The following is a 14,648-nucleotide window of genomic DNA, read 5'->3' on the forward strand; positions in this document are numbered from 1 at the left end:
AGACCAAAATCCTTGCCCTCATGGAACTGAATTTTATGGGAAAACTTGAAGGAGGTAACGAGACAAGCTATTCGATGTCTGGGGGAAGAGCATTTAAGGCAAGGGGCATAGCAAGTGCAAAGGTCCTGAGGCAGTACCATGCCTGGGCTGTTAGAGGAGCAATGAAGTGATGAGTATAGCTGGAATGGAGTGAGCAAAGCAGAAATGGGAGTTAGTGAGGCAGAGAAGTGACAAAGCAGATCCATTAGCCTTTACCACAGTGTTAGTATACAATAACTGCTCAATAAATCGACATTGATGTTCTGAGAGCTTGACCGATTGTCCAAGTCCTGGATCACTAATTCCAATGCCCGCAGAGTTAGGCAGGCAATAATAATAATTATGATAGTAATAATATTAAGCATTTATTGAGTGTTTACTGTGTATCTAAATACTTTCACATCATTAAATTCTCCCAGCAACCCTGTGAAATTTGCATTATTATCTCCATTTTACTGATGGAGAAACTGAGGCAGAGAATGACTAGCAACCTGCTACCACACAACTGAGAAGGGACACAATAGGGATTTGAACCTAAGCCACCAGCTCCAGAGCCCACACCCTCTCCACCAGCTTCATTTGAGAGAGTGGGGCTTGTGGAGGAACACAAGGCATGTGCCCGTTAGTTGTGGCCAGAATGTCTGATTTTTGAAGTAGAATAGGACTTCTGAATTTGATGGGAACTTTCCAGATTTTTGAATGCCAGTCTGGCCCAAGCCAGCCCTTGTGCAATTTCCTGTGACCTCTGGTCTGGTCTCAAAAGTCTCGACCTTGTTCCACTGGAGCCTCCCCAAGGGCTGACATTCCCAGGGGCTGCCCCAGATGATGAGGAAATCATCCTGAGGAAGAGTTGCAAGAAAGAACAACGCCCCTGAGAAGCATCATCTTAGCTGCAAGTGGGGCATCGGTGACAGGCCACAGTGGCTTTATTCCTGGACATTCATCGAACACTGTATTGGGCTCTGTGTACAAGGCAGAGCCAGTCTCTGCCCCCCTGTAGACTCAGAGCTCAGGCAGGTTTTGTATTTTGTTTCTTTGGGTTGCAGGGAACTGAGGGCTGCTCAAGCTGACTTTTGACGCCACAGAGTGGCTCATGAGAACATGAGGGCAGAACAAGCACCAGCTGGGCTTTGAAGCCATAGCAACCTCTGTGCTGTTCCTTACCCTTGCTGGGCACATCCTGCCCCAGGATCTTTGCCTTACTGTTCCTTCTGCTTGAAATGCCTTTCCTCCCCATCTTTCAGGCTACTCTTAAAACAGCACCCTGTTCAGTTGTCTTCGAAATTATCTGGAGACAACAGAATTATCTGGAATCCTTTTGTTTATTGTCTGTCTTCCCCTACACAAGACTGTGAGCCGTACAAGCAGCAGAGAGCTCCTCTGTCTCATTCACAGGACTTGGCACATATAGATGCTCAGTACATGCTCGTTAAATGATTGCTGGGGACTTACCAGTTATGGCAGAGGTTAATTTGCTCAAACATAATCACAAGTGCTTTAAATGTGACCACAGTTTATTTCTGAGTGTAAGTGGGCTGGTGGGGAGCTCCACAATGTGGGCCTGGTAATCAAGGTTCGCCATGTTGCCTGCCATATCAGGCATGGCTGTGGGAACATTGAAGTGGCCGTATTACTTCTCCTCAAATTCCATTGGCTAGAAGGTGATCATAGGGTTATCCTCAGCTGCAAGGGAGGCTGAGAAATGTAGTCTTTACCCAGCTCTAAACTCTGATACCCTGAGTTGGAGAGAAAAGATACAGTGGGGCGTCAGCAGCCAGTCTCTGCCATCCACGTTGTGTTATTTAAATTTGATGAAAAAGGAAAGAAAATAGTGTCCTGAATGGTGCCCTGAGGGGTATAGACACGTTTACTCTGGGCAGGGGAGGGGATTAGTCAGGGTGAGGAGGACAACCAGAAAGGCCAGTACTGGCTACAGCGCAGAGATGAGGGTATATCAAGAAGACCCAGGGCTTTAGGGCGGTGATGTGGCTCCTGGAGGTCTCTGGTGGCCTTTACGAGAGTCAGGCCCTGTGTGGGGACTGAGGTTTGACGGGGTGTGTGTGGCCGTGGGCTGACAGGCCCTGTGTCCCCAGGACGCGGAGCTGGCCGAGCGCCTCAATGCCAGCCTGGCCTTCTTCCTCAGCGACCTGCTGTCCCTGGCAGACCGTGGCTTTGTCTTCAGCCTGGTTCGGGCTCACTACAAGCAGGTAGGGGTGGGCATGGCAGGAAAGGCGCACCTGCAGGTGGTATAGTGGGGTGGTGGGCGTGGCAGGCAGAGAAGCTGTAAATGTCCTCTGACTCCCTCCCCTGCAGATGGTCTCGCGGCTCCAGTCAGCCCCCAACCCGGCAGTGCTGCTGACTCTGCGTATGGACTTCACCCGCATCCTGTGCAGCCATGAACACTACGTGACCCTCAACCTCCCCTGCTGTCCCCTGTCGCCCCCGGCCTCGCCCTCACCCTCCGTATCATCCACCACCTCCCAGGTGGGCTGGCCTCACTTCTGGTTCCTCCTATTGACCTCTGACCTTCAACCTGTCTTCTGAGGTTCCCTCTGTCCATTTCACAGTGGGCCACTGCCCAGAGTGACTGACCCTTCACCTTTGACCCCTCATGGTCAGCAGTTTTCCAGGGGGACCAGCTTCTAATGTCTTACCTCTAAATCAACTCCCAGACCTGCCTTCTCTGTGCTGTTTCTCAGACCTCTGACTTTTGACCCCCATGCCCTGTCACATCACACATAGGTTAACCCCAACCACTCACCTCTGACTCTTAATTCAATGTCTGCTGTCATTTCCAGATGCATTAATACCAATCTCTCACCTCTGACCCTTAACTCCAAATGAATTAATCCTAACTTTTCACCTCCGACCCTTGATCCTGGTCCCCTGCCATCCATGCTTTTTCTTCCCCCCTCTGCAGAGCTCCACCTTCTCCAGCCAGGCTCCAGACTCCAAGGTGACCAGCATGTTCGAGCTGAGTGGGCCTTTCCGGCAGCAGCACTTCCTGGCTGGGCTCCTGCTGACCGAACTGGCACTGGCCCTGGAACCAGAGGCTGAAGGGTAAGTACAGGCCTTGTCTGGCCTCTGGGTAGGAAGATCCAGGCACTGCGTCCACTCTGTCCTGATCACCTCACTATCCCACAGGGCATCCCTGCTGCACAAGAAAGCCATCAGTGCAGTCCACAGTCTGCTCTGTGGCCATGACGCTGACCCCCGCTACGCTGAGGCCACGGTGAAGGCCCGTGTGGCTGAGCTCTACCTGCCACTGCTGTCGCTTGCCCGGGACACACTGCCGCGGCTACACGACTTTGCTGGTCAGTGGGTCAGGGCAGGATGGGGTCACATGATCCGGGAGCTTGATTGATACTCAGGTGGGAGAACACAGTCAGAAGTAAAAACACAGCATTAGGGTCAATAGATTGGATTCAAGTGCTGGCGCTGGGCCCCAGGCAAGCCATTAATCTCTGTGAGGTTTAAGTTTCTCATTTGTAAAATGAGAACAGCGGTAGCACCAACTATTTCCTATAGTTATATGAAAATTTGGGGAGCTGTAGCACTGGGATATTGTCAGCCTACAATAAATGGGAGATATTATAACATTTATTTATCTTCTAAGAGAGGATGTGAGAAGGGAAGGTGCAGAACATCAGGGTGAGAAGGCAGTGGAGCCCTGTGTTCATTCATTCATGTGCACATTCATTGGCACTACTGAGGGACATACATACAGTGGTACATACAGTGGTTAAAAGCACAGACTGGGGATTTGTAGGTTGATCCCCTTCATCATTTAGAGCAAATTCTCCATTATCACTTTTTTTTTCTTTTTTTAAAATTTGGGGAATATTGAGGGACAGTGTGTTTCTCCAAGGCCCATCAGCTCCAAGATATTGTCCTTCAGTCTAGTTGTAGAGGGCGCAGCTCAGCTCCAGGTCCAGTTGCTGTTTTCAATCTTTAGTTGCCGGGGGCGCAGCCCACCATCTCATGCGGGAATTGAACCAGCAACCTTGTTGTTGAGAGCTCGCGCTCTCACCAACTGAGCCATCCAGCCACACCTCAGTTGTTATCTCTTGAGTTGTTTTTTTCCTGCCTCATTTTCTCGCCTCTTTCCTTCTGGGACTCCAATTACATGTATGTTAGACATTTTGATCATGTCACACATGCATGCTATGCTCTGTTGTTTTCCATTCTTTTTTCTCTGTGTGCTTCATTTGGGAAATTTTCTGTTCACCTGTCTTTGAGTTCACTATTTCTGTCTTCTGTTTGTATCCAGGCCTCTATCAACCCCATCCATTGAGTTTTGAATATCAGACATATTTTTCAGTTGGAAAATGTCTATTTAATTTTTCAATTTTTTTTATGTAGATTCCAATTCTCTGTTGAAATTCTTCTTTTTATCCGTTTTGGTCTATCTTTTCTGCTACTTTTTCTTTTAAAGTCTTTGTTTCCTAATTTTTGGTCATCTAAGTACATGCTTCTGTTGTCTCTCTTTCTCTCTTACCAATCGTATTCTCCTGCCTCTTCACATGTCTTGTAACTTTTTATTGTATTTTGGACATTGTAGGTAAAAGAACCATCTGAACTGAAGAAATGTCATCTTTCCCTAGTGAGGGTCCTTCTTTCCCTCTCTTGGGCAGATGGGTTAAGGAGCTGATCACCTCAATGCAATTAGACATTGAGCTCGGTTAAGCTGGATTGGAGCTATAGTTAGATTCAGTCGACCTTTTGTTTTAAGAATCTCTAGGGTGTGACTTCTTCTGTATTTGTTGGCTGCTCCTCTCTCTGGTGAGACTTTTTTTGGGAGGAAGGGTACTCTCTTAAGAGCATAGATTTTAGAATCAGATGGTTTAGGTTAAAATACTAGCTTTACCATTTACCTACTTGCTGTGTGACCTCAGGCAAATAACTCAACCTCTCTGTGCCTCAGTTTCCTCGTCTATAAAGTAGGGATTATAAAAGTACTTATCTCATATTGTTGTTCTGAAGATTAAGAGTTAATATCTTTTAAATTAGAATAGTACCTGAATAGAATAGCTTTATAAGTGGCAATTGATGCTCTAATAGCAGCAGCAGCAGCATATATTATTGTTGTCATTGTCATCACCATCATCATCTTTACAATTACTACTCCTGTGGGCTAGGGACATGTTCTAAGTGTTGACTATATAGCAGTGGCCAGAGCAGATATAGTCCAGTCCTTTGTGGACACAATGAATGTATCTAATTACAAGTATAATAAGTGAGCTCTAGGAATAGATAACTGGAGACTCCACCCTGGTCTGAGGGGATTGATATCAGGGAAGACTTCCATGATGAGGTGACCTTTGAGCTAAAATTTGAGACGGAGGGACAGCACTTACTAAGGGCTGTCTCTCCTCCTCCTCTCCTTCCAGAGGGCCCAGGTCAACGGTCAAGACTGGCCTCAATGCTTGACTCAGACACAGAAGGAGAAGGGGACATTGGAGGCACCATCAACCCCTCAGTGGCCATGGCCATTGCTGGTGGCCCCCTGGCCCCTGGCTCCCGGGCCAGCCTCTCCCAGGGCCCAGCAACGGTGAGTACAGGGCTGGTCCTCAGAGACACCATCCAACCTGGCAAAAGAAGTTATGTAACAAGATTCAAATCATCTAGTTCTCATCTCACATGAAGAAAATGAAAATCAACTCTGTCCCTTCTGAGTGTCCTGTCCCCTCTCTGGCCTCAGGGTTCTCGCTCAGGCTGTCCCCTCTCTGCCGAGTCCAGCCGGACCCTGCTGGTGTGTGTGCTGTGGGTACTGAAGAATGCAGAGCCAGCCCTGCTGCAGCACTGGGCTGCTGACCTGTCCCCACCTCAACTGGGTCGTCTCTTGGACTTGCTGTACCTCTGCCTGGCTGCCTTCGAATACAAGGTTTGGTGGGGTGGGCAGGGGACTCAGGTGTAGAGGGCAGGCTAAGTATGCATACTTGGTGCTGTGGGCTGGGCATGAACGGGCCTGTGCCAGTTCCTGAGGATAAAGGGGTGGATTGTTTCTGTGCTGAGGCAAAGAGACTGTTTCTGTGCTGGGAAGATTGTCTTCATGAGTAGAATTTGGAAGGTGCCAAGACTTTGCAGTAAAGAGGAAAGCTGGGCCGGCCCAGCGGCTCAGGCGGTTGGAGCTCCGTGCTCCTAACCTCGAAGGGTGCTGGTTCGATTCCCACATAGGCCAGTGGGCTCTCAACCACAAGGTTGCCGGTTCGACTCCTGGACTCCCACAAGGGATGGTGGGCTCTGCCCCCTGCAACTAAGATTGAACACGGCACCTTGAGCTGAGTTGCCGCTGAGCTCCCAGATGGCTCAGTTGGTTGGAACGTGTCCTCTCAACCACAAGGTTGCCGGTTGGACTCCCACAAGGGATGGTGGGCTGTGCCCCCTGCAACTAGAAACGTTAACTGGACCTGGAGCTGAGCTGTGCCCTCCACAACTAAGATTGAAAGGACAACAACTTGACTTGGAAAAAGTCCTGGAAGTACACACTGTTCCCCAATAAAGTCCTGTTTTTCTTCCCCAATAAAAATTGAAGAAAATAAAATAGGAAAGCTGTGTCTTCAAGCACAGAGTCCCAGAAATTAGAAAGGGCCTGAATAAGCAGGACCAGGTTAGCCCAGGTTCTCACGAAAAAGGGCAGAGTCAACCTGGAGCCTGCTCTCTGCCCTCCTAGGGGAAAAAGGCCTTTGAGCGCATCAATAGCCTCACATTCAAGAAGTCCCTGGACATGAAGGCTCGATTGGAAGAAGCCATCTTGGGCACCATTGGAGCACGACAGGAGATGGTGCGACGGAGCCGTGGTGAGTAGATGTACCCTACAAATGTCCCCCCAGCTGCTCCCACCCTGTGTCCGAGGGGCCCTAAGAGGGCCCACCCCTACCTCTTTGTCTGACACTCTTTTCCCAGAAAGACATCTATGTGTCATCCCCATACACATGGATGGCTGTGTCCCATCTGTTCTCACGCCATTCATATCTCACCATGCATACATTTAGTAAGCGTCCACGTTACCCAGTGTCCTCATGGGTCATCCCACCTGTGTGTCTTTGTGCCTATTTATTTCTCATGGTCACGTGTGTCCTTCTGTTTTTGCACACCTGTAAACATGGCACCTATGCATCTCAGAGAGGAGCCCATTTGGGAACCAGGAGAACGTACGCTGGCGGAAGAGCATCACGCACTGGAGACAAACCTCAGACCGTGTGGATAAGTGGGTGTGGGCCGGAAGTAGTTCCCTGGGGTTAGACCAGTTTGTGGAGAACCGGTGCCCCAGGGGCAGCTGAGGGCCGGAGAGAGCTCAGTCGTGGGGTGGGGTCTGGGCCTGAGAGGCTCCCCAAGTGCCTCCTCTTCCCTCCAGGACCAAGGAAGAAATGGAACATGAGGCCTTGGTGGACGGGAACCTGGCCACCGAGGTGAGCCTGGTAGTTCTGGACACGCTGGAGATCATCGTACAGGTTGGTGTTGATTCAGCACCTCCCTGACCTCTGACCCCACTCCAGTGCCTTGTGACCTCTGACTCCAGACTCCCTCTCCTTCCCTGACCCCATAATTATCCTGGTTCCTAACAGTTGGATTTCTGACTCCGCAGACAGTGATGCTGTCAGAGGCCCGGGAGAGTATCTTGGGTGCAGTATTGAAGGTCGTGTTGTATAGTCTGGGCAGTGCCCAGAGTGCCCTCTTCTTGCAGCATGGCCTGGCCACACAGCGGGCCCTTGTGTCCAAGGTGAGCACCACTCGGCAACTACAGCTCTTAGAGTCATAGTCGCTGCCCAGTCTGTGTGGTCAGCAACTCCATAAGGCAGAGACTCCTTAGCCACAGTTTTCAGAGAGAACTGAGGATCAGAGTGGCCAAGTCACTCACTCAGTATCACACAGCAATGACTTAACAGAGTCTGACTGCAAAGCTTGCTGCGCACGGCCATAGAAGGCAGAACAGACCAGTGCCCCTGCCCAAGTGCCTGTGGGCGGGGCTCTGACTAGTGTCTGTCTCGGCCCTGGGGGACAGTTCCCGGAGCTGCTATTTGAAGAGGAGACGGAGCTGTGTGCCGACCTCTGCTTGAGGCTCCTGCGACACTGTGGCAGCCGCATTAGCACCATCCGCACGCACGCCAGTGCCTCACTCTACCTCCTCATGCGCCAGAATTTCGAGATTGGCAATGTAAGTAGGAGCAGCCGACTAGGGGTTTGGTGCCATAGACTGAAGGCAGGCAATGAGAGTGGTGAAGTCAGCAGGTTGAGCAGGCCCTGGTGGAGGGTTCGAGGCCCACAGGTATGCTTTCTCTCCCTGCCCCTGCAGAACTTTGCCCGTGTGAAGATGCAAGTGACCATGTCACTGTCATCCCTAGTGGGGACGACACAGAACTTCAGTGAGGAACACCTGCGACGGTCACTCAAGACCATCCTCACCTATGCCGAGGAGGAAGTTGGGCTGCGGGATAGCACTTTCGCCGAGCAGGTGACCCCACCAGGCTCTTGCCCCACCTTCGGCAACTCAAGGGTCTTTGCCTTGCGCTGCTTGACCCCTGACCCCACCACCTCGGCCCTGTCACTTCCCAATGAGGACCACTGTCCCACTGCAGGTCCAGGACCTGATGTTCAACCTGCATATGATCCTAACGGACACAGTGAAGATGAAGGAGCATCAGGAGGACCCTGAGATGCTCATTGACCTCATGTACAGGTGAGGTGGGCCTGGGGGACCTTCAGCCACTTGTACCTAGACAGGTGAGGGGACAGATGAGTAGATATATGAGGTAAGGAGGGAGCAGGTTAGCATACAGGTGATAAGAGGGACAAATAAGGAGGGACAGGTGAAGAGGAACCAGGAAAGCAGACAGATGAAAGTAATCAGGTAAGTGAACAGACAGGTGGGGGGACAGGTGAGCAGACAGGTGAGGGCACAGGTAAGGTGCAGGCATGTAAATGAACAGGTGAAAAAGGTGCCAGATGAACCTACAGAACAAAGAGAGGGGGACAGGTAGGAGAGACAGGTGAGGTGCTAACAATGGGTGAAGGAGTGACAGATCAGGAGAATAAGTGATTCTGAGGAGAAGGAAGTATAGTAAGAAATTGGGGAGTGGGACATGGGACAGGTGATACAGATAGGAAAGTTAGGGGGCGTACGGGAGGGATGGGCCTGGGAAGATAAGTGAGATGGTGCATGTGTGCAGGGGGGTGGTGACTAGGGCATGGCCCAACATTCCACCAGCAAACAGGTAAGCGGAAGGACAAATGAGAGAATGACACTTGTGGAATTAGTGAAAGGGTGAATAGGTGAAGGGTGGAGGTAAGGAGGGAGCAGCGCTTGGGTAAGTGAGGAGACAGGCGAATAGAATAAGATGGGGGATGACGGACAGGCAAGGGGACAGGTGACCGGCTGGACGGGTGAGATAGGTAAATGGGGGACAGGTGAGGGGATCGTCTGATCAGTGGGAGACAGATAGAAGGACAAGTAAGAAAATGAGTGGAACAATAGGTGAGGAAACAGGTAAGGAGATGGACAGGTGAGGGGTGGGCAGGGTGGGCAAGGTGAGTCCCCATCTTCCTCGTGTTCCCCCTCACCTGGGCACCAGGATTGCCCGGGGATACCAGGGCTCCCCAGACCTGAGGCTGACGTGGCTGCAGAACATGGCGGGGAAGCACGCAGAGCTGGGCAACCATGCAGAGGCCGCACAGTGCATGGTGCACGCAGCTGCGCTGGTGGCTGAGTACCTCGCCCTCCTCGAGGACAGCCGCCACCTGCCCGTGGGCTGTGTTTCCTTCCAGGTGAGTGGCCAGAGGGATGGTGGGCTGAGGGGGGGCGGGGACTCGTGTGGGGCAAGGACCAGACTGACACCACCTCCCACCCCAGAATATCTCATCCAATGTGCTGGAGGAGTCTGCCATCTCCGATGACATCCTGTCACCTGACGAAGAGGGCTTCTGCTCTGGGAAGCACTTCACGGAACTGGGGCTGGTGGGGCTGCTGGAGCAGGCAGCTGCCTACTTCACTATGGTAAGGCCTGGGGCTGCTGCAGGACACAGGGCTTGGCTGGGTGGCGTCACAGATAACCTACCTGCTCCTGGAGACTCGAAAGGAAGCTGCTGCCTGGACCTTTCCAGAAAATTTGCAGAAAATGGGGACCCACAGAGGCCCTCATCACCTGCCTTTCTCCCCTTAAAGCCCTTGGCACACAGCCTGGATGTAGTAAGCCTTCAACACGTTTAGCTACTATTTTTTAAATGTTTTATTATAGAAAATTTCAAACACACGTAAAAGAAGAAAGTTGTACCTTTACCACCCCCATACCCAGCACTCAAATTCATCAACCATCCATATTTACCGTACTATTTCATCTCCTCTTTGCTTCTAGCTTTTGTTTTTGTTTTTGTTTTTTGGGTTTTTGTAGGATTTTTCTTTTTCATCTAAAAAGACAAGATCCCAGTTTTCACAAATTAATGAAACCTACATTGACCGTTTGGCTGCAGTCTTTATAAATTTTTGCTACTCAGTGTGGTCGGAGGACCAGCACTGTGGACATCAGCCAGAGTTTGTTAGAAATGCAGAGTCCTGGGCTCCCCAGCCTTCTGAACCCTGCGTTTTAACAAGATCTCAGATTCCTGTGCATGTTGGAGTTGGAGAAGTTCCAGCTTAAAACATCGGATATCACACTGTCACACTCATGAGTACCTCTTGGTGCAGTTCCTGCTGACGAAGTCCCTTTTACACAACTCGTATCCCACATGACCAAGTTAACAGGAATTCTTAAATACCAGTCCATGCTTAGATGACCCTAATTATCTCAAAAAAAGTATTTTTTGCGGTTGGTTTGTTTGAATCAGAATCCATATAAGACCCAAAGTGGTTGTGCCTGCAAGTCTCTTAAGTCTCTTTTAATCGTAAAAAGAAAACAGAGGGCCTCAGTTTCCCTTTTTACAGTAGGGGTTTTATGCATTTATTTTCCATTGTAGTAAAGGGGTTTCTCCTCCAATTTGCTTGCTGGTGTGAAAGCAATTGTTTTTTCTGCATTTTACTTGTTGGAGAGCAGGGCTTTGTTGCAGAGGGTTTACTGGCCTACACTGGGCTGGTTGTGTCCCTGTGCTGCTGTTTGACCTGTTCTTCAGTTCCCATGTATCTGGGGACTGGTAGTTACACTTGGGGCCCCACTCAGATTCAGGGTCAAGTTGTCCAGCGAGATTACTTTTCTATGGTGCTGACCTCCCCCTAAGTGATGTTGTTTTCATTATTGTCACTTTGCTGGAGTCTCAGAGACAAAGGCCTCAGGGGAAGAAGCCAGAAGGTAAACACAGACCTTCTGGCAGTCAGTATACATCCCAGGCTGCCTACTGTGTGCCAGGGGTGACGCTGGCACCAGCTGGGAACAAGGGGCACCCACGAGCAGCCATTAGTGGTTAGGGAGGTCTTAGGCACCAGACCAGGGGGGCTGGCATTCTGGTCCTTCCCCTGGGGGACCCCTCTATGTCTCTTGAGTTCAGTTCCCCTCTGAGAAATGAAAGGAAAAAAAAGCACCTCCTCCTACTGAGGAAGGAACACAGGTAAAGTGCAGATGTACACAGCACGTGGTCCATAGTAAATGTGGGGACCACAGAGGGTCTACAGGGGCTGAGTGGAAAAGCTGGTGGTGGGTGGTCGGGGTGGGCTTCCTGGAGGAAGTGATAGTGGCTAGAGCCTTAGAGGGTGAGTGGAAAGACAGGGGCAGGCTGTCCCAGGCAAGAGAGGACCAGGGAGGGTGCTGGAAATCCTGACTTGCTTGACTCCCACCCCCAGGGCGGGCTCTACGAGGCAGTGAATGAGGTATACAAGACCTTGATCCCTATCCTGGAAGCCCACCGCGACTACAAGAAGCTGGCTGCTGTGCACGGCAAACTGCAAGAGGCATTCACCAAGATTATGCTCCAGGTGGGCCCAGATGCCCTCCCAGACCCTGCCCTTGGTTCTGCCCCCGCCCCCCCCCCCCCCCCCCGCCTCCCTTCCAGGCTTCAACTGACTTTGACTTCTCCCCTCCCACAGAGCTCTGGCTGGGAGGTGAGTCAGCCTGGTGGCCATCCGCCTGTGGGGCCCCCAAGACGGCAGGTCCTCTGTAGTCAGACACAAACCACCAGGGGGCGCTGGAGGAGCATGGCTGCCTGGTCCCAGGGGCCGGGGCTTAGTGGGTGATGACGTACCCCCACTGCTTCCCCTCAGATCCCCCTCCCTGGCCCAGATCTCCAGGGCAGCCTGTGACTCACCCAGCTGGGAGCTCTCCAGAGACACCCCTCCCTCGGGCAGGGCCAGCTCGGTCACTGCCTAGGAAGCGGGGCTCTGTGTCTCTGTTTCTCATTGTCTCTGTCTGTGTCTCTTGGTCGCTTTCCCTCCATCTCTCCCTGTCTGTCTCTCTCCCTCTCTGCCTCTCTTGGTCTCTCCCTGTCTCCCTAGCTTTCCCCAGGATCTCTGCTCCTCATTGCCATTTAATGTTCCCCTTCTCCAGCCTCTCCCCACTTGGGTCTATTTTTAGGCATCTCCTAGTTTGGGGAGAATTTTCTGGCCAAAGATGGCAAGAACCCAGTGCTGAGGAAGGCGGCTGGGTGTGGGCTGGGTGGGGCGGGTAAGTCCCCTCCCTCCCTGGATCTCTGGTCTCTGCCCCTGGGATGGTTCTCATGAGGCCCCATAACCAGGACGCTGGAGGTTGGGGGCTCTGACCTTTGGCCTCTCCCATGACTTTGTCTCTCTGCCCCTGCTCCCATCCCCATGTCCCGGTGCCTGCCCCGCTCTGTCCGGATATGCCTTGGTGAGTGAACATGGAGCCACCCCCTTCCTTTCTGGTTGAGTGGGGTCCCTCCTTCCAAACTTAGGGCTGGGGAGAAGAAGGATGCCCTGGAACAAGGGAGCCAGAACCTTGGTCCCAAGCATTTATTGAGCATCTGCTGCATACCTAGCCTCATAGGTATTGAGAACACAGCTGTGAACAATACAGTCCCTGTCCTCATTTCATATTGGGATCTAGGGGCTTGTATTAAATGAGGATGAAGATTTGGGGACGGTAGGAGACAGAAGCTGGGGAGAAAGAGCAAGGATATAGGCAGTTGGTGGTCATCTGGGCCCATGCCACAATATTCTCAGGGTCTCCCCTGCCCACGTCCACCTCTTGCACATGTGGGGTCCAAGGACCTGTATCTCTGGGGCAAGGGGACCTCCAGGGAGCCTCCTAGGCAACAATGCCCCTTCCTACAGCCCCAGCGTGTGTTTGGGACGTACTTCCGTGTGGGTTTCTATGGTGCCCGTTTCGGTGACCTAGATGAACAGGAGTTTGTGTACAAGGAGCCGTCCATCACGAAGTTGGCTGAGATCTCACATCGGCTGGAGGCATGTCCTGGTGTGGGGGGCGTCGGTGGGGCATGAGGCTGCCCTGGGGCGGAGTGGGGGCTGTACCTCTGCAGCCTGAGTCAGCTCCGTGTCCCCAGGAGTTCTACACGGAGAGGTTTGGGGAGGATGTGGTCGAGATTATCAAAGATTCGAACCCCGTGGACAAGACCAAGCTCGACCCCCAGAAGGTGAGGGCTACCGACCATCCCTGAAATCCTATATTCAGGGAGACTCCAAGTACTCTTTCCTGGAACCCTCAAATCCTATTTCTCTGGGAAACTCCAAAGCTTATCTCCTTCAGGGACCCCAAAATCCTTAACTTCAGGGAATTCCCAAACATCCAGATGTAAGGAGACCTGGGAACTCCAGATACAAAGTCCCCAGATCCATGGAGGCCCCAATCCCCTTTCTCCAGGGTTGGGGTCCCACTGGGAGTCCTGCAAGCCCTCGGGAGGGTATATTGGAGCTGTGGGAACCTCACACCTAAGCCCTGTGCCCCAGGCTTACATCCAGATCACATATGTGGAACCACATTTCGATACCTATGAGCTCAAGGACCGGGTAACCTACTTCGACCGCAACTACGGGCTGCGCACCTTTCTGTTCTGCACGCCCTTCACACCCGATGGGCGTGCGCACGGGGAGCTGCACGAACAACACAAGCGCAAGACACTGCTGAGCACGGACCACGCCTTCCCCTACATCAAGACTCGCATCCACGTGTGCCACCGGGAGGAGGTGGGCAGGGGTCCCAGACCCTGACTGGGGAAGTGAGGGGACTCCAAACTCCAACCTCCAGACTCGGATCTGTAGCCTCAGATCTTTACCTCCAGACCCAACTGACACAAGGCTGGACCACAGCAAAACTAAAGGCCCCAGAGCCACACAATGGCAGCTGAGCCAGGCTGTCCATCCTGCCAGACCCAGGCAGGCAGAAGCCCCCAGACACTGTTCATTACACAGCTGCTTGGATCCCCTCCCACCCCAGTTACCCTGGGCTGGCCTGGGTCAGGATATCTTCAGGCCCTAGCCAGTGCATGCCCCTTCCCAACCCTGCAGACAGTGTTGACGCCAGTGGAGGTGGCTATCGAGGACATGCAGAAGAAAACACGGGAGCTGGCCTTTGCCACCGAGCAGGACCCACCTGATGCCAAGATGCTGCAGATGGTGCTACAGGGCTCTGTGGGGCCCACTGTGAATCAGGCACGGCTGGTGGGGGACGCAGGCTTCCCGAAGACCCCCAGGGGCCAGGCAGACACCCTCACAA

General features: G+C 52.1%; 1 protein-coding gene across 4 annotated transcripts in view; it reads left to right on the plus strand.

Annotated features, from left to right (window-relative positions):
* Positions 1–14,648, plus strand: part of DOCK6 (dedicator of cytokinesis 6) — a 40,772-nt gene that overhangs the window by 25,052 nt on the left and 1,072 nt on the right. For all 4 annotated transcript variants that reach the window (XM_081077166.1, XM_081077163.1, XM_081077164.1 and 1 more), the window contains 21 exons: positions 2,133–2,246; positions 2,353–2,523; positions 2,960–3,099; positions 3,184–3,353; positions 5,430–5,590; positions 5,741–5,923; positions 6,713–6,839; positions 7,165–7,249; positions 7,397–7,493; positions 7,628–7,762; positions 8,045–8,197; positions 8,336–8,494; positions 8,619–8,719; positions 9,612–9,804; positions 9,890–10,033; positions 11,807–11,938; positions 12,050–12,064; positions 13,256–13,381; positions 13,480–13,569; positions 13,883–14,119; positions 14,441–14,584. In XM_081077166.1, the coding sequence (XP_080933292.1) occupies positions 2,133–2,246; positions 2,353–2,523; positions 2,960–3,099; positions 3,184–3,353; positions 5,430–5,590; positions 5,741–5,923; positions 6,713–6,839; positions 7,165–7,249; positions 7,397–7,493; positions 7,628–7,762; positions 8,045–8,197; positions 8,336–8,494; positions 8,619–8,719; positions 9,612–9,804; positions 9,890–10,033; positions 11,807–11,938; positions 12,050–12,064; positions 13,256–13,381; positions 13,480–13,569; positions 13,883–14,119; positions 14,441–14,584 (2,877 nt within the window). The remainder of the gene's footprint in view (positions 1–2,132; positions 2,247–2,352; positions 2,524–2,959; positions 3,100–3,183; positions 3,354–5,429; positions 5,591–5,740; positions 5,924–6,712; positions 6,840–7,164; positions 7,250–7,396; positions 7,494–7,627; positions 7,763–8,044; positions 8,198–8,335; positions 8,495–8,618; positions 8,720–9,611; positions 9,805–9,889; positions 10,034–11,806; positions 11,939–12,049; positions 12,065–13,255; positions 13,382–13,479; positions 13,570–13,882; positions 14,120–14,440; positions 14,585–14,648) is intronic.

Source organism: Rhinolophus hipposideros, assembly GCF_964194185.1.
Source record: "Rhinolophus hipposideros genome assembly, chromosome: 16".
Lineage (NCBI taxonomy): Eukaryota > Metazoa > Chordata > Mammalia > Chiroptera > Rhinolophidae > Rhinolophus > Rhinolophus hipposideros.